At 47.2% G+C, this 18,413-nt stretch overlaps 2 protein-coding genes across 2 annotated transcripts in view; one reads left to right on the top strand and one right to left on the bottom strand.

The window, feature by feature from the left end:
• The first annotated feature begins 2,428 nt into the window (after positions 1-2,428).
• LOC134071351 (chondroitin sulfate synthase 2-like) lies at positions 2,429-14,195 on the top strand. Its single transcript, XM_062528026.1, has 5 exons — positions 2,429-2,917; positions 6,002-6,569; positions 11,586-11,768; positions 12,069-13,100; positions 13,855-14,195. The coding sequence occupies exons 1-5, from the start codon at positions 2,616-2,618 to the stop codon at positions 14,092-14,094; spliced, it is 2,325 nt and encodes a 774-aa protein (XP_062384010.1). The 5' UTR covers positions 2,429-2,615; the 3' UTR covers positions 14,095-14,195.
• A 2,872-nt stretch (positions 14,196-17,067) lies between these two features.
• The window catches only part of LOC134071032 (acid-sensing ion channel 4-A-like), a 51,115-nt gene continuing 49,769 nt past the window's right edge, over positions 17,068-18,413 (bottom strand). Inside the window, exon 10 of the mRNA XM_062527597.1 lies at positions 17,068-18,105. Within this exon, the coding sequence (XP_062383581.1) occupies positions 17,986-18,105 (120 nt within the window). The 3' untranslated portion in view covers positions 17,068-17,985. The remainder of the gene's footprint in view (positions 18,106-18,413) is intronic.

Genomic DNA, 18,413 nt, shown 5'->3' with positions numbered 1-18,413 from the left:
TATGACCTCACAAATGACCTTCTGAAAGAATGGTAAAAAATTCCCATTAACACACTCCTAAACCTTGTGGAAAGTCTTCCCAGAAGAGTTGAAGTTGTTATAGCTGCAAAGGATGGACCGACGTCATCATAAACCCTATGGATTAAGAATGGGATGTGACTGAAGTTCATATCTAAATCAAGGCAGGTGAGCAAATACTTTTGGCGATATAGTGTATGACTTCAGTGTCTACTATTTATGATAATAGATTAAAAAAAAATAGAAAATTAAGACCAAAATGTATTGTGAGGGCTAAATGGTACTCTCCAGTGATATTCACCCGTATCAAGTTAGCAGTCGGTGTTGGACAGATAAATATTGTAATATATAGTTAATTACCAAGGTGGTACATCATATGATATAATACAATATGATTGGGAACAGCATATGTCTGTGTAGTATACATTTCTCTTCAAAGCCTCAGAAAACCTTCTTTTCTCCATTTCATGACTCTCGCACACAGCCATCTGTTTCCACATAAGCACTACAAATTCTTAAGGAAAACAAACAACTTAACAGAGTTAAAATGCGTCCATGCACGGATGGTTTTACATGGAGCATTTGAGGTCACTCCTAACCTAAAAAAACAACATCCACTTTCTGTCCCTCTTCATGCTTGGTAGCTAGAACGTTATGCGAGCAAGTAGTGACTTTTAGTGTGAGACAGACAGACATACAGACAGACAGCCGCAGTCTAAGAACTCTCCAACTAGTGCTCTGTGGTCGTCCCCTTAAACACAAGCAAATTGAGCAAACGAGGGTAAGACTGAGGAGCAGCAGGCCACAGGCTGCCATGAGGAACCTTCACACAGGCGGAGGAATGCTAACCCCTGGGCACTGGCCCACAATGGACACGTGGACAACACCACGGCTACGGCTCACCTAAGGGGGCCTGATGGGCAGCCACAGAGAGGAGGAGAACAGATGTGCTGCTCAAGGCAGTGGGAGAGACTTTTTGTCTGATTGCAATGTGTGTGTGTGTGTGTGTGTGTGTGTGTGTGTGTGTGTGTGTGTGTGTGTGTGCGCGTGCGTACATGCGCGTGCGTACATGTGTCTGTGTCCGTATGTGTGACAGATAGACAGAGAAATACAGAGACAGAGAGAGAATGTCAGTGTGTGTTATGTATTTCAATTGTTGTGTGTGTGTGTGTGGGGGGGGGGGGGGGGGGGGGGCTTGTGTGGTTGCTTGAGTGTGGTTGTAAGGTTTCCAATTGGATGACAGGCTGTGGACATTGTCTGCAGAAGTTTCAGAAAAGTGATGGCATCTTGTTTATTTGTTTTGGTGCAGAGGGGAAAAGTCTTTGTGTGTGTGTGTGTGTGTGTGTGTGTGTGTGTGTGTGTGTGTGCGTGTGCGCAATGATTAGTACAAGTTTCCTCATATCTTGGCTTAAAGTGGCTAATGAGAAGCAGGCCTTCACTAAGTGCAGTTTTTCATGCTTTCACTACCACTGTGTGTGTGTGTGTGTGTGTGTTTATGGAGTTCAGAGAGATACCCCAAGACTAGTTGCTGTCAAAGACTTACGCAGCAGGGGAACATTTGCCCCCAAGGTTTTTGTGAGGGCCAGTACACACTCCCCTTCTATCTTTCTCTCTTCCTCTTTTTCTCTCTCTCACTCTCTAATCGTATTCCTCATTTTATTCCTAGAAATGACGAAAACAGACCTTCCCTGGGCTCTGCTTTGCACTCATGGTCTTTGGTCTTAGTCTAGAATGCAGATCCACTCATAAACTATTGACCTTTGAACTGGCCTAAGGAGGACCATATTCTCACTCCTGTCAACAGCCGGCCATCACCTGGTTTGTCTGCTCCACTGAATTACAGAGGGCTGTCGAACAGAGGAACATGTGTAATGATAATAAATCCTGAGGAACCTAAGGAGTCTGGATGTGCCATTCACTGAAAGATCACATGTTGCGTTAAGCCTAAATCACGAGGCCTCGATTTTACACATTGGGCATACCGCCATTGAAAGTCAACGGGATTGTCCTCTTTTTATCCACGAAACAGCATGCATACAGTCTGGGTAAAGCTGCCAGAGACCAAAAATTACAGTCGCAACCGCAGCTGTTGCCAGCTTGAACGGAAGATCGCCCCCTAGAGTGCGCTAACTGCAGCCAGGGATAATAGGCTTTTTCGTCGAAGCCTGGTTTCATTCTGAGTCCTCGGGGCTGGCAAAGGCGCTCTTTCAGAAATCAAAGCAATAAATGCGCGCCTTTGCTTGAACAAGGGGTCACGATTTGCAGATGGTCCCACAAGTGTTTGGTCGCAACGGGTGGAATGTAAGTGTGGGTGGCGAATTGGCGAGTGTCTGTCTTGACTAGCTCGCCTGACGTCCGTTTGATGTTGGGAGGGGCTTGGAGCGGTGACACGTCAGAGACTAGCGGGGACAGAAAGCGGTCTGTGTACTGGCCTCCTCCGCTCGAGGTAACGCTAGATGGAAGAATTTGGGGAGGGGGCAGCAGCGTCCGTAGGTCACCTCTGAAAGCATCCCCTACCCATCACAATCGTTCGCCAGAGAGCGCGTCTGTGGAAAAGGCAGGGATAACAACAGCGTTTGGAGCCCCGCACGGCCAGCATGAGATTCTCGATGTTGATCTCTCTCATCAGGCCGATAGGGCCGGTTATCGTCGGCATCTCGCTAGGATTCACCCTGAGTTTGCTCAGCGTCACTTGGGTAGACGAGTCGTGCGAGTCGGAGGGTATTGCCGCCTCGGAAGACATTTTGCTGGGCCAGCCGGGAAGTCTGAAAGGAGCCCGAAAGCCTAGCTCGATCTCCACCAGCACCACCGAAAATGGGGACGCCGAGGAGGACTTCGAGCCGAGAATAGTGCCTTACACGAAGCCAGCTCAGCCGGGCCAGCCCAAGAAAGTTTTCAGGTACGGTCCTAGAAGTAAAATTCTCCTGGTGTGATGGATGTTGACTTTGTGCGCAAGAATGGGGGCCGTTCATATGTTTCATATGCCGACCTATTGCCACATCTGGCCAGCTCATGCCATCTCGATCAGTGAATTACCTCTACGCTCAGTAGGCCTTCGCATAAACTGTACATTGATGGTCCTGTATCCTTAGTGTAAGCTAGTTTGTCTGCGGCTTGCTTCTTTATTGTGAATTGGTTGCTAGAGTTTTGCTACAGTGTGCCAAATCATTGCAACGCACGAAAGCCGATGCTTTCCCCCCGGATTAAAACGAAATGCAAATGTTTACTTTTTCTTGTTAAGGAATATACAGGCCTCGGCCTTATACCTGTCTAACATAGCATGTTCACAGTTTTGAATTTGTCTGGTGGTCTACCTGTCGTAATCAATAGCATAATAGAGGTAGAGGCAGTCAGGTGTTGCCCGCACCAATCTCATGAGGCCAAACCAAAATAGTTAAACTAATGGAAAGCTGCATTTAAGCTAAATATAGTGCAGTCCTAAATAAGAGTTCGCGAATCAACATTCATCTTCATTTGAGACCATGGATTGGTCCTTTCAGCAGTGTAAGCTACCTCACAATAAACACAGCGCCTCCCCTATTCTCCATCTCTAGATCGCAGCATCGTTTACTTTACGCTCTGACGTAGAACTGCATGTGGTCCACTTTCCAGGCTTGTTTTAGGCGAGCTACTGAACCCGCTGTGATTCCAGGAGCACATCAGGCTCCAGTGACCCTGGCCGTTGCAGCCTAAGCAAGTCAAAAGAGCACATTACCCTAGCTGTCAATCACGGATAAGAACGCGAGTAATCTCTGCTTCCATGTGTTCAAAATATTTACTGCACTGCAACCTCAGGGGGAAACCCTTCTTATCTCACCATGCCCGTAGAGTGAACTGGACCTCCGGGACAATGCTATTCATTGCATGTTGGCCACCATAAAAAGTCAATACTGTTTTGGTATCATGTTGTTGTAATACAATACATGTATTGATCAATGCATTTGTAAACTATTAGGCTACAGATCAAACAAAGTTAATTATGTATATTTAAGCTGTATTTTGTCGGCCCAGTAAGATAAATAGAAAGGCACCTCTTTCAAAGTAATAGGCGGGTTCCCCTGAAAATGTGGTCGGTTAAACGTGATGTTAAACTGCTGGTGCACACGTGCTTTAATGTACACACAGATCCATTCATCCCACGTTTCACACAGACAGACATGTGTGCTCCTTGACGCAAAACTGTGAAGAGGTGTTCCCAGAGAATTCAGGCATGATGGCGATTTTTCCTAGAGAAGAAGATACAGCCAGCTAATGTAATCAGAGGATGTTTTTCCTCTTACATATGTGCACAGAGGGGGAGAATAGCTTCACAAAGTTCACTCAATAGTCTCCTAAAATCTATACCTTCCTAATGTTGCTCCCCCCTCTCTTCTGGGACAGGAATTGAGCTGAAGGAATTGAGCTTTAAGAGAGATGGAATGATAGCCTGCACAACTCACCATTCCATACAATCATGCTTGGATGTAAAATAATAACCCATATTATTATTATTAATATTTATTATTATTATTATTATTATTAGTAGTAGTTGTAGCAGTAGTACTATATTATGGCCAATTGTTAACTACTGATATAAAAGTAAAGATACTGTATTTCTGATTATTGACTCATGACAGCACACACTATGTATTATAGCCCAGGTGATGTTACTATTAAGCTAGTCAGGCTCCAACAGCTCTTCCTACCTCTTGCTGTCTCCTGCTGTTTCAGCTGTTAGCGGCGTGGGTGTAAGCCTCTAAATATTGTAGCCTAAACAAAGTAGCCTAATTGGCTACCTCATCACTGTCTACTGGTTGAACTGTTCAGTTTCCCCGCATTTGTTTCAAAGTGCCACTTTTTATCCTCGGGACAGACCCTTTTTGAGTCAACAGTCAACTTGAATGCAACAGTTTTGAACAAATAGTACTAAACTGATTTAATAGCAGTTTAGCAACAACAGTCCTTGTTTGCATGATAGTGAATGTGAATGTTTGGATTAAATGTGCTGGAGCCTCCAGCCTGGAGGGCATATCCGTTGAAAGAGAGCCCAGGGGCAAGGCTGTGTAAGGTAGCCTACTTCTATAGGCTATACTCTATATCTTTGGTAGTTGCACATTGCTCTACAATGAAAGCGCTATGAGGTTAATAAAATAGTAATGTAGGCTCTTTATTTTTGTGACAACGTAGTTGCTTCGTGATTAACTGATTTCAAGGTGCATGTTGCATCCCTGATCAAGGCATTAAAGGTGCAGTCCGCGGTTGTATGCGATTTCAAGCCTTTCACATTTAGCAATCCTCTTCCCACAATCCACTAACTGCCCACTCAGAAAACAAAGAAAGTGGGGGCAGTCATGTCCTCCAAACAAAAGCACCTACCTCTCTGGTGTTTCGTTTGGTCCTTGGTTAAAATATCATGTACATTGCTAATAATTGTACATGTAAATGTAAACAAATGCAACCTCCTGCGCAATTGCTGACAGCACCTTAATAAAAATCTACTCAATTCAGTGGACCGGGTGTTTTCATCGTCAAACAAGCCATGAGAGTACTCCTGGCTCCTGAGCCGGAAAAGATGAGGAAATCTGAGCCGCAGTTCCTGCCTTGTAAACCCTTGCCCTGCTCACCTGTGCTGTGTTATGACATGCTTCCAGATGGTGGCTGAGCTGCATGCATGGGGCCTCCCCCCTAATATGGGGCCTGGACAGCTCACTCATACCTTCTGCTTGGGCTGCACTGTGCTTGGCACTGTGGTCGTAGCTTGCAGGAGTCATGACTAAAATGTGAAAAATAAATCAAGGTCACCTAAGCCCGATTTAGCTTGAGATCTACAGTATATTTTTAAGGGGCCTGCAAATAGAACAAAATCTGCAACGAGATGATCCTCATGAATATAGTTTACTGTGTGGATGCTATGTTGTGTCATATGCATTGTCCTTATAGTATGATGTGTGAAGTGGATGGGTCACTCTCCTGCTGAGTAGTATGGTGTCTGTGTGTCTCTCAGGGCCAAGTATGCCAGCACAGAGCTGGGCATCAGGGAGCGCTTCTTCGTGGGAGTCCTGAGCTCCAAGGCCACGCTGAACACCCTGGGCGTGGCTGTCAACCGCACCCTGAGCCACCACCTGGACGGCCGGCTGGCATTCTTCACTGGCGCCCGGAGCCGCAAGGTGCCGCACGGCATGCTCGTGATCACCCACGGCGACGAGCGGCCCGTGGTCAGCATGTTCCAGACGGTCAGCTTCCTGCTGGAGCACCACGTGGACGACTTCGACTGGTTCTACCTGGTCCAGGACGACGTCTACACGCAGCCGGACCGGCTCAAGGCGCTGGTGGAGCACCTGAGCATGGGCCGCGAGCTGTACATGGGCCGGCCCGAGGAGTTCATCGGCGGGGAGGGCCAGAGCAGGTTCTGCAGCGGGAATGCCGGGTACCTGCTCTCGCGCGCCCTCCTCCTGAAGATCAAGCCCTTCCTGGACCACTGCCGCAACGACATCGTCAGCGTGCGCTCGGACGAGTGGCTCGGACGCTGCATCATCGACTACACCAACACCAACTGTGTGGACGAGCTCGAGGTGAGTGAGAGAGACCCATCCGTCTGGTCATTAAAACCTGAAAGGAAAGATTCTCAGTTGCATTTCAACAAGCTAACGCGGTGAAAACAAACAACTGTGAGTGTTTCCCTATTTGTTCTACACATGTGGTGCAGCTTCAGACCTGTTTTGATGTCACATCAACCAGACGAATGGATTGATCTTGTCATTTCCTCCTTTGTGCACTAATCAGACGTACTGTACAGTAGTTGGTCTGTTCCAGTGAGGTATACTTTAAAGTCAAGTGAGGGAGATTTAGCAGGTTCCTTTAACCTCAACACAGATTCATAAGATTCCTGTAGCAAACCTGGGCCGACCATTACCCCACCACTTCCCATACCATCTTACTCTACCTGCCAACTATTACTTATTTATTTGTTTATTTGTTGTTCCACTCCCTTGTCCTTACCAATTACTCTCCAGCCATTGTTCTATCAGCCTTTTCCAGGGACTAGCTTCAAACAGATGTTACCACCCTTTTCTGTTCTGTTCAAGGTGTTGTCTTGATAAAAATACATTTCCTTGCTAGTGTTGTTACCTCTTACTTACTGTATAGCCATGGCTCTTAGGAGAGGGGTGTTCTGAAGCATTTTGGGCCAATGCTCATTGTAATCACAGCCTCGTTGACACCACACCCTTTTCAATTGGGAGTGGATCTGGAAAAGGTTCATTGACTTACGACGCAGGGGCGTAACTAGCAGTGAAGTTAAACTTAAATTGGTGCAAGTGTAGCAATTGTGTAAACTAAGGTTTTATACGCAGTTGTTTACTCAATTGCAAAGGAATACATATCCATGGCTGATTAGCGAATGTATTTGTGTGCATGTGTTTTTTGAACATTGGAAATGGGCTTCAATTGCCTCTTGGCCAGACGGGCGGGCGGGCAGAGCAAATCTCAAATTAGCTAAAGGTTCGTATGGGTATTCCCAGGCTATTGTGATCACACGTTTTAATTGTTACTGTAATGTGTAGATAAATATCTCTACTGTATTGAAAACTGATATCAGACAGCGCTACAGAAATGGACTGATGAGGCATGAAGTGGGATTGGCAGACTGGTCTAGTGATTCCTCCCCCCAGCCACTCAGAACAGGCCTGCAGCTCCAGTGTTGGACGCGGTGCATGTTTCTCACGGGGCGCCGCGGCAGCAGCAGAACAGCGGCTGCTTGTGTTGGTGTCCTGTCCTCTGTAGAGGCGTGCTGGATGTCCTGGCCTGATCCGAGGAGAATGGGCCTGCACCGCGGAGGAGACCCGATTAAACGCTCCCCTCTGGCCCGCGGCGTGTTTCTGGAGCCGGAGCCAGCGCTTGATGAGCGTGACGCAGCCAGGCCTTTTGTTTGAGCTGTGCCTGGGGTCTGAGATCTCTCTCTCTTTCATTCCCCCTCTCTCTCCCCCCCTCTATCTCTTCATTTCTCTCTGTGTCATCATCTCTTCCACTACCTGTTCCTCTCTATCTCCTCCTCTGTTTTTTCCTCTCTTTTTCTCATCTCTCGTTCGTCTTTATCATGGTCCATTTCTTCTCTCTATCTTTCTCTCCTTTATCTTTCTCCTGTGTCTCTTTCTACCTCCTGTCTCCTTTCCATAGTCTCTCTTTCCTTTTCTCTCTATTCTTCCCTCTGTCTCTCTCCCTCACTCTTAAAACAAACGTGTAATACAGATTTGTTTTTAAAAACAACGCAAGTTCTTACACATATTGTGTAACAAATAAAAAAAGAAAACAGCACAAATTGTGTTGTCCCTATCTGGACACAGTGATAAAAGCAAGTGGTGTTGTTTTCAACACGTTGGTTTTAAGAGTGCTCGTTCCTCCACTAGAGTAAGAGTCTCTCTGTCCTGTGGGACTGTGTGAATGACTCTGTTGTTGGACTCTGCTGCATCTGCGCCCGTAACACCCTCTGCCTCTGCACCTCACTGTGCATCCCATAATCCTTTGCAGCTGGGAGCCGCAACACACAAGTACAGATTCTCTCTCTCGCTCTCTTGCTCTCTCGCTTTCTCTCCATTCCTCCCCCCCCCTCTCTCTCTCTCTCTCTCATTCCCCCAGTCATTTACGCTTTCAAGCATAGATAATCCAGTTAGGTTTTATTAACATCATGGGACACAAATTAGCCTTGCACTCCAAAATATGTGCCCTTGTGAGACTCCAGCGTTAACTCCAGAGTAACTTGCTACTTCATATCCAAAAAACACGAAGAGGAGGCAGTTTCGGCCGTCCCGACGTGACTCCGGCGAGCGGCTGCTGGAAAAGAGGCCGGTGTGGACATTCCCCTCCCCTGGCGTGGCCTTGTTTGTGCGGGACTCAACTGGAGCCCTTTTTCCTCCCGGAGCGCGGCGCTCCCGGCAGGAAGCCACAGCTCCCACGAGGCCTGGCGGTGGGACGGCCCGAGACAGGGGCCTGTTTCAGCGGGGGATGCGCATGCCGGTCAGCACGGGGCAGCTTGGTCCGGCGTGGCACAGCGTGCTGCTGCTGGTCAGGACAATCAGCAGTCAATTTGGCCCAACTAATCCCCCTCTGAGACGTAAACACACTGAGCCGGGGCGGTGCACACACACTCTCACACAGACAGACAGACAGACACACACGCACGCACGCACGCACGCACGCGCGCACGCACGCACACACGCTCACACACACAGACACACACACACACACACACACACACACGCATGCACGCACGCGCGCACGCACGCACGCACGCACGCACACACGCTCACACACTCACACACACAGACACACACACATTCAAATGTGTGCACACTCACAGACACACTCCTGCACACTCCCTCTCAGACATTCAGTGTATACACACACATGTGAGCAAACACACACACACACACACACACATTCAAATATGTATGCGTACACGCACACAAACACCTTCATGCCCCTTCTCAGATATACAGTACACACACGCACATTCAAATGTGCACGTACACACAGACACACACACACACACATTCAAATATGTATACACACACACACACACACACACACACACACACATAATCACACAAACCTTCTAACTCCTTCTCAGACACACAGTACACACACACACACACATTCAAATATGCACGTACACAAAGACACATAGTCACACACACCTGTACGCTCCTTCTCAGACATACAGTACACACACACACACACTACTATCTTTTCTCTACAACTATTCACAAAAAGCTCTGGATAGCTATCACTCCCCATAAGCCCTGGCTGTGTGTTGGAGAGAGTTGCGTGTTGATGAGAGCTTTACCCTGAGCTGGCTGCCAGCGACTTGAGAGGATCTCGCTGGCTGCTGTGCACTGGCAGGGGAACAACATGGACTCCTCACGCTCTAAATAGCCTGATCTGGCTCAGCCCATCATTCTGCTTGATAGCTTTTACAGCCAGGCTGCGTCTCACCCTGCACACCTTAACACACACACTGCATTACGTGCCATGACGTTCACTTTCACTCACACTCTCTCTCCTTCTCTCTCACACACACACACACACACACACACACGCACACACATGCGTACACATGAAAACACTGAATTATTCCATTCCATTCAGGGTGTAACTCAATTGTGTTCACCTTCATACATATATAATATTTGAATGGTAATGCTCACATTCACTCACGCACACACACACACACACACACAAACGCATACACATACACAGTGAAAACACTGAATTTATTCAACAGCCCTGCTTGACTAACTATTCCAGCCAGGGTGTATCTAACTGATGTACTGTACATTCTTACCCTTGTGTTCGCACACACACTGTATTCATAAGACCTTAATCTCATGATGACTGTATCAGTGCACACACACACACACACACACACTGAGAAAGAGAGGCACACAGAATGAGTAGCAGATCACTGAGGGCTTGGCTTGCTGACCTCTGGTTCTGATAAGGATGTGTAGCTGAGAGCGCACTAGACCGCTGGAGACATGTGAGTCACAGGGCACAGTGGGGGCCAGAGGCCAGGGCTGCCAGTGATCTCAATGGGAAACATCTGAGCCCAATGGGCACGAGCTCCTGCTCCTCCACACGCACACATGCTTCCACACAGGATAGGTGTGTTCAAATGCACCAGGGGAGCACAGGGATGTGTGTGTGAAAGGCTGTATTCTATTCTCTTTCTGTTCCATGGGTGTGTTCAAGATCACAGATTTACAACTGAAGTTAAGTTAAGGCTCAGAGAGGGCATGTCCCGATTTATGAGGGTGCCTTTTCTGAGCTGAAACAGCCTTACAACATGCTCAAAGTGTTGTTTACACTCCTGGAAAAAGTGTGTTTCTGTTTTGAGGGACGTAATTAAAAAAGGGCATGTTCAAACCCATACAGGTCAACGCCCCCTGGTTGTGGGGCTGAAGGGGAACAATGGAAAGTTGCTACGTATGTGGAGAGAGAGAATGGGCGCCTCAGGGGAATGAATGCACTGCTGCTTTGCCAAGGCTTACCCACAGAATGGACAACTTCCTGACATCCCCCCTCCACACACACACACACACACACACACACACAGACTCCCACCTCCCTTATGTCTCCCGGGCCAATGGCTCTCCCCCCTGCTGGGAGCTCTTAAGCTAATCAGGGCTAATTACGCGCAGACGATAAACAGCTGAGGTGATACCTGCTGGAGCTCAGTGGAGCCCCGGTGGGACTGGGCCCATTTTCTGACCCGACTTAAAGCCCCGACGGCTGAACACAGCCCCCCGCTGAGAGAAGGCCTTTAACGAATCAAAACATCCCAGTTGCCCTTCTGCTGGGGCTGTGCTGGATGTGGGGTCACTGGCTGTGGTGTTGAATAATAAGACTCCCAGGTTTTCAAAACTCAGTTTAACTCAGTTTATTGTTAATAGAGTGTTTGTTACCATTTTAATAAACAATAATTGTAATATTGTTTATTTTTCATCTATATTCTTGTTCATTGTTGCATTGAATGTTTATTTGTTTTTTTGTTGATAAGTGTTATTTAAACAACATTTGACTCCTCTTTGCAGGGTCTGCAGTACAGCCATTTTGCGTTGGAGCCAACCTTCGATCTGAGTCGAGAGGAGAGCGCAGCTTTCCGGAATGCCCTGTCCGTCCACCCTGTGTCCAAACCCGATCAGATGTATCGGCTGCATAAGCACTTCACTGAGATCGAGCTGCAGAGGACCTATGAGGAGATTGAGAAACTACAGGTGAGGTGGACACAAAAACTGAAAACCAGTCTGCTGCCACACTGGCATAAACCATTTGAGTCACGCATAATCCACATTACTATGATGCCATTATGTAAAACACACACCCACACATACAAAGACATACACACATAATCCAAAACCAGTAAGTTACAGGTACCAAAATATATCTATACACACATTATACACATATTCACTCCTTCACACACAGACACACACTCACACACAACACACACACTCACACACACACACACACACACACACTCTTGAAGGCTGACTCGTCCACTCTCCTCCGTGCAGGCGGAGATCAAGAACGTGAGTGAGGTGGCGGTGGATGGGAACCGTAGTGCCCACTGGCCCGTTGGCGTGGCCCCTCCCTTTGAGCCCAAGACGCGCTTCGAGGTGCTGCGCTGGGACTACTTCACCGAGGAGCAGCTGTACGCCTGCGCCGACGGCTCGCCCAAGTGCCCGCTGGTGGGCGCCGACCGGCTGGACGTGGACGACATCGTCCGGACGGCGGTGGCCGAGCTCAACCGCAAGTACGCGCCCGCGCTGCGCCTGTCCAAGAAGCGGCTGGTCAACGGCTACCGGCGCTTCGACCCCACGCGCGGCATGGAGTACACGCTGGACCTGCAGCTGGACGCGCGCACCGAGGCCGGACACAGCGGCCCGCTGACCTGTCGCGTGCACCTGCTGCGCCCGCTCAGCCAGGTGGAGATCATCCCCATGCCCTACGTGACCGAGGCCACCCGCGTCCACCTGCTGCTGCCGCTGGTCAGCTCGGAGCGCGCCGTGGCGCTGCGCTTCCTGGACCTGTGCGCGTCCAGCCTGTTCGAGACGGCCGAGAACGCCGTGCTCACCTTCCTGTTCGTCTACGACCCGCTGGAGGCGCGCCACGTGGCGCAGAGCGACGTCTTCGCCGAGGTCAAGGCCAAGGTGGCGGCGTACGAGCGCAAGTACCCGTCGGTCAAGGTGCCCTGGATCAGCGTCAAGACCGAGAGCCCGGCACTGCTCCGCGTGCTGGACATCGTCTCGCGGAAACACCCGGTGGACACGCTCTTCTTCCTGGCCACGCCGGACACCGTGGTCACCACCGAGTTCCTGAACCGCTGCCGGATGAATGCCATCAGCGGCTGGCAGGCCTTCTTCCCCATGCACTTCCAGGACTACGACCCCGAGGTGGCCTATCACGACCAGCCGCCACCGGCCTCTCCGGACCTGGTGCGCGAGGCCGGGCTGTTTGACCGCTACTCGTTCGACGAGGCCTGCTTTTACAACGCCGACTACATGGCAGCCAGGACACACATGGCTGCGGACACTCAAGAGAGCCGGGTAAGAGCCCACACTTCCAAACACTTCACCGTAAATAAACAGATAAATACGTATAGGCACTACTGGTCAAAAGTTTGGGGTCACTTAGAAATGTCCATTCCACTCCATCATAGACAGAATACCAAACGAGATCAGTTGCCTTGTTTTTTAGTAAGGGCAGCAGTTTTCAGATTACATGATGTGCCTAGATAATTGCAAAAGGGTTCTCCAATGTTTTCTCAGTTAACCTCAGAGTAGTAAACAGAACGTGCCTTTGGAGCATTGGATGAATGGTTGCTGATAATGGGCATCTGTATACCTATGTAGATATTGCATTAAAGATTGCATATTGTGCTGTTGCCCTGGCCCCCTGAAAAAAACAATGCAACTGATCTCAGCTGGTATTCTGTCTATAATGGAGTGGAATGGGCATTTCTCAGTCTCTCCAAACTTTTGACTGGTCGTGTAAATGTAAATATATCAATTTGTTCACATAAAACATTTACACAACGCATGAATGAGATTCATGTCTCAGGTGGTAGGTAGCAATCAGTTATGTAATAAATTGTTTTCATATTTGATTTATTATTTTTTGGTATATGAATCTTTTTTGTATTTTTGTGTAGTACTGACTAGGGAAATGATGCCTAAATCATCTTATACGCTCCTAAGTTAAAGTGTGAATGTAGAAATGCATGTTCTAGTCTTAGTTTGTGTAGTGTAAGGATCATGTAATGTAATCCCATTGTGACTTTACTCGTTTGCTTCTCTGCAGGACAACGAGGATCTGCTGGAGACGCTAGACGTGTATGACGTGTTTGTGCGCTACTCCGGCCTGCACGTGTTCCGCGCCGTGGAACCCGCTCTGCACCAGCGCTACCGGAACCGCACCTGCAACCCGCGGCTGAGCGAGGACGCGTTCCACCGCTGCGTCCAGAGCACGCTGGAGGGGGTTGGCGCGCGCACGCAGCTGGCCATGCTGCTGTTTGAGCAGGAGCCGGGGAACAGCACCTGAGACGCCCACACCTGGCTCCGCCTGAGCAGAACCATGCCGTCCTGAACGTGCCCCACTTTGACTCTACACTCCACACAATGCCGGTGGGACACGTTTCATACACACACACACACACACACACACATACACATACACATGCATAAAAAAACTGCAGCATGAACGTGGTCAAGCACCGTCACTGTTAGTGAATGCAGCTGACTCCCCATGCTTTCAACACGTGTTGGAGAAGGAGCACCTGTTTCAGCGGGACACCATAATTACGCCTCTCCGCACAGAGCCAGGTGTCACACCTGTTTTCTCTCTCCCTCTCCCTCTCTCTCTCTGTCTCTCTCTCTCTCACTTGAACATGGCCACATAACTTCACTGCAATTTCATACATACCAGGACTACCTACTCAAATGTGTGTGTGCCACGTCATTTTGTACTCCAGCCACAGCATTGGCCACTAAACGCGTTAATCTCCACTATTCTAAGCGCTCTCCTTGACACAATACACACACAACACAAGGGCCCTGGATTACAGGCGTCCTCCCTTGACTTCTGTTCACTTTCCCGCTGAATAAGACTTCAGCAGAATGGAGATGAAAGGAGCCGTGGGGTTGCCAGATCTGACGGGTTGCCAGGTTTGAGGCTCAATGGCTCAGCTGACTGCTTAGCCTCAGCTGGTAACTGCCACCTCAGCCAAGAGTGATGCTCAGCACTTTTGTGCAGCCCCAACGGAGAGACAGAGGGCAAAGTGAAGGAGCAACACCATTACAGAGAACATTCTGGAAGCTGAGGTCCATGAAGGCTTGGTCAGGAAGAGCACAAGGAGTGTGAAGGAATCTAGAACAGCAGGGTGGGGTGAAAGTAGGGTTGGGGTGGGAGGACTCTAGCTGTGTTTAGTAGTGGCAAAAGTGAAGTGAAAAGTTAGCAGTTTGCACACACACACACTGTCGTATTGACTTTTCGTTGGCCTCATGGAGATGCACTTCATCAAAATGCTGTGGTTGATAATAGGGCAGTGGTTGCTGGTGACAGCTACTGTTTCAACCCCTATATATTAACCAACTTCAAATGGATCCAGGCCACATGTAGCCCTGATGTGAGCCTCACCTGGGCCAGATCCATTCCAGACTAAGCAGCTATCTGCATTTGTTTCATATTGCCCTAAATTATCAGTGCCTTTTAGTCTGTGTTGGGCTTCTCCTTCAGGCTACTGTAATTCTATGTAAATTAGAAAGAAGAATACAAGGATTGTTTGTGTGTGTGTGTGTGTGTGTGTGTGTATGTGTGCGCGCGCGCTCACGCGTGTGTATGTGTGTACAGTATGTGTGTGTGTGTGTGTGCGCTCGAGCTTCAGTGTCAAATATACATGTAAATGTGGGTGGTTCTAAGGTGATTAGAGTTTATAAGAGATTGCACAATGTGGAGTTCAAACTCTACTTAACAAGTGTGTTAAGATTCATCCCTTAAGAACTCTGAGTATAAAAAACATATGTGGGTCCAGTTTGTGTTGTAAAATGCTTCTCCCAATACCAACATGTGGTGGTCTCCCACTTATCCTGGTGATTTTACAGTACATTACCTTTTATGGCTGCTCACTTTGATTACATAATTACTATTATTAGGCCCCTGTGTGCAATGGCTCACACTTGTTATCTGCCATGGTCTCTATGGAATGTGAAATGTGTTAAAGGAGTGCTTAAGCTGGAGAAAATGACACAGACTTTCCATTCACTTCTCATCCAGAACACGTGACATCTTAAATTGATCAGTCTCCCAACATTTGTTGAAACAGTGGAGTCTCTCCAGTGGCTCCAACGTGGTGTGATGCTCATTTGTTAGAGTTGTATGATACAACGTAAAATACACCTTATTGTGGTTTGGCTTTAAATGCCTGGAAATCTTTGTTGAAACGATTTTTCACCAGACTTGACCAAAAATCTTTAATTTGTCCAGCAACACCAAAAAGTGTTTGTTTGTGCCCTCACAAAATCTGAAATGTGTGTTATGTAGACTTCGTTTCTCTCAGATCTTCACTCTTGAACAGTTGACACGTTTGGAGGCACTTTTAATACTACTTCTCAATTCTAACAGTTTCCAACTATTGAAGAATGGTTTATGGTATTATTTCAGACCAACCAACCCAAAGGCAATCTGTTAAGTAAATGATGCTGAAAGAGATTTTATGATGTGGATATTCCCAACACTGAGGCTCTATAAATATGATGTATAGTGATGTGAAATATATATATTATATATATAAATATAAATGTTAAATATTTACTTGTAAAGGTGACATTTTTTCGTAAATCTGAGAACTTATTATAAATAAACCATATTTATTACAAATCCCTTTATTCTTGTGTTTGTGTATATATTTGTATGTGTATATGGTCTACAGGGGGCAGTAGAAGTCTGAATGGTTACTCAGAGATGCAAAAACCTTTTGCTGTGGAACAATAACCAGTGCTTTTCCCTTCATATTGTCTTTACGTATTTAGGTAAATGACTAAACAGGTGTGATAATATTCTGTGTTTGTACACACACAGCCAGAGTGTTTTCTCCCTGTCCTACATCTGCTCCTTGTACACACACATCTCATACACACTAACATGGAGACGGAGATACAGGGGCAGTGTCTTGCTGTGCTATCAGAAAAGAACCAGTTTCATCTGCCTAGTGTCTTTCACCTCCCTTTTCCAAGCACACTCTTGTGGTTTTCAAAATGAATTAAGTGCCTTACACTTCCTATTAATGTGCATTTGTTACAGTATAAACACTGTATACCAGGAAGTATGATCATTCATACTCAGCTACATTGATAGCCTGTACTTAAATACATGGGTCTGGATAAATAAAGAATTAAAATGCACTTGCCTCTAAACTGTCACCAATTGTTCCCAACCATTTGGATAAAGCAGTATTTTTTCACACAAGACATGGCCTATTATAATGAGTGACATTAAGACCAAACAGATGATTTTAACATAACGGGTATATATTAAAAGAGAATGATTTTATATATGTTGACAATGACAAGGTGAAAGCATGGCTTCACAATAGACCCTCTAATTGGACTGGGCATATCTGCCTCCCACTGTTATTTGGTGCTAAAAGTGCTGTAACGGCCTGATTTAACGTGGCTCTGGTTTACCACACACATGATAACTAGTGAGCACAATATTTACTGAAAAAGCAGTTTCACAATCCCTCCATATTTTATAGTAAAAGGTGAGCTAACATTTCTATTTACATCAAAATAACACAATTTTGTAGGGTGACTTGAAATAGATGCTCGATTCAGTCAGTTGGAATTGAAGAATTTGTCAGTTCAAAGGGAGGCAGCATATCGTTGCTGATGCTGTTGCTGTTTTTGTTGGTTTTGTTGTTGTTGTTGTTGCTGCTGCTGTTGTTTAGATTACGCAGGCCAAGTGTCCATGAAAGACAAAGATTGATAAGTGTGAATTTGTTTTACAGTGTATGTGTGTGACGTCAAACTCAAAAGGACATCAAACATGTAAGTACAGTGTATAAGTATATAACACAGAGTCCACGTGAATAGGCTCTTCTGAAGTAGTCACTTGTGTAGTAACTCTCTGCCATCTCTCCTCTGAAGGATCCAGTTCAGGCCGGTTTGGCCCAGTTTGGCCTGGTTAGGCCCAATCCATTTGCAAGAGCAGAGGGCAGAGGTGTTGGGGGGGGTTCTGCTTTAGCTCTGCTTCCGCTCACCAAGAGACTGTAAAACACCAGGTGTCTAGATAGGCCCATGAAGGCAGTGAAGTCCACCAGGAGAGAAGGCAAAAGACACACACACAAACACACACGCACACACACACACACACACACACACACACACACACACACGCAGAGTGGCAAAACCAGACGGGTGGATGGTGGGCGTGATGCTAATAGGTGTAGTCCTGCTGAGTCTGCTGGTGGTGGTGGAGGAGGTGGTGGTGGTGGTTGGGGAGAGCTGAGTTCGGATACACCCCCTGCTGGTGAGCTAGAGTAATTTCACTTGCTTCCTAGGGGAGAGGAAATCAACATCAGGGGATTAATCTCAAGGCATAAGCAGTTCTAACCCTTGGAACCTCATGTAAGAATTGTCTTACACCAGACCCTAGGGGTCTCCAACTGTTTTTCCTCTGAGAGCTACTTTGACAAATGTCAAGAGCTGCCATTGTTTTATAGGCCATTAGTGTGCTTATAGCATGGCCTTATAGCTGAATAAGCTTTGGATGCTCTGTAAGGCTCCTTTCAACTCCTTTATCCACTCTGTTTGTAGTATCTGATTAGGATATTTGACAAGTTTAATAAAAGACTGCTATCAGAT

Source organism: Sardina pilchardus, chromosome 23 (genome assembly GCF_963854185.1).
Source record: "Sardina pilchardus chromosome 23, fSarPil1.1, whole genome shotgun sequence".
Classification (NCBI taxonomy): domain Eukaryota; kingdom Metazoa; phylum Chordata; class Actinopteri; order Clupeiformes; family Clupeidae; genus Sardina; species Sardina pilchardus.
The sequence above is the reverse complement of the archived record's forward strand: the minus strand, read 5'-3'. Positions and strand labels throughout refer to the sequence as shown.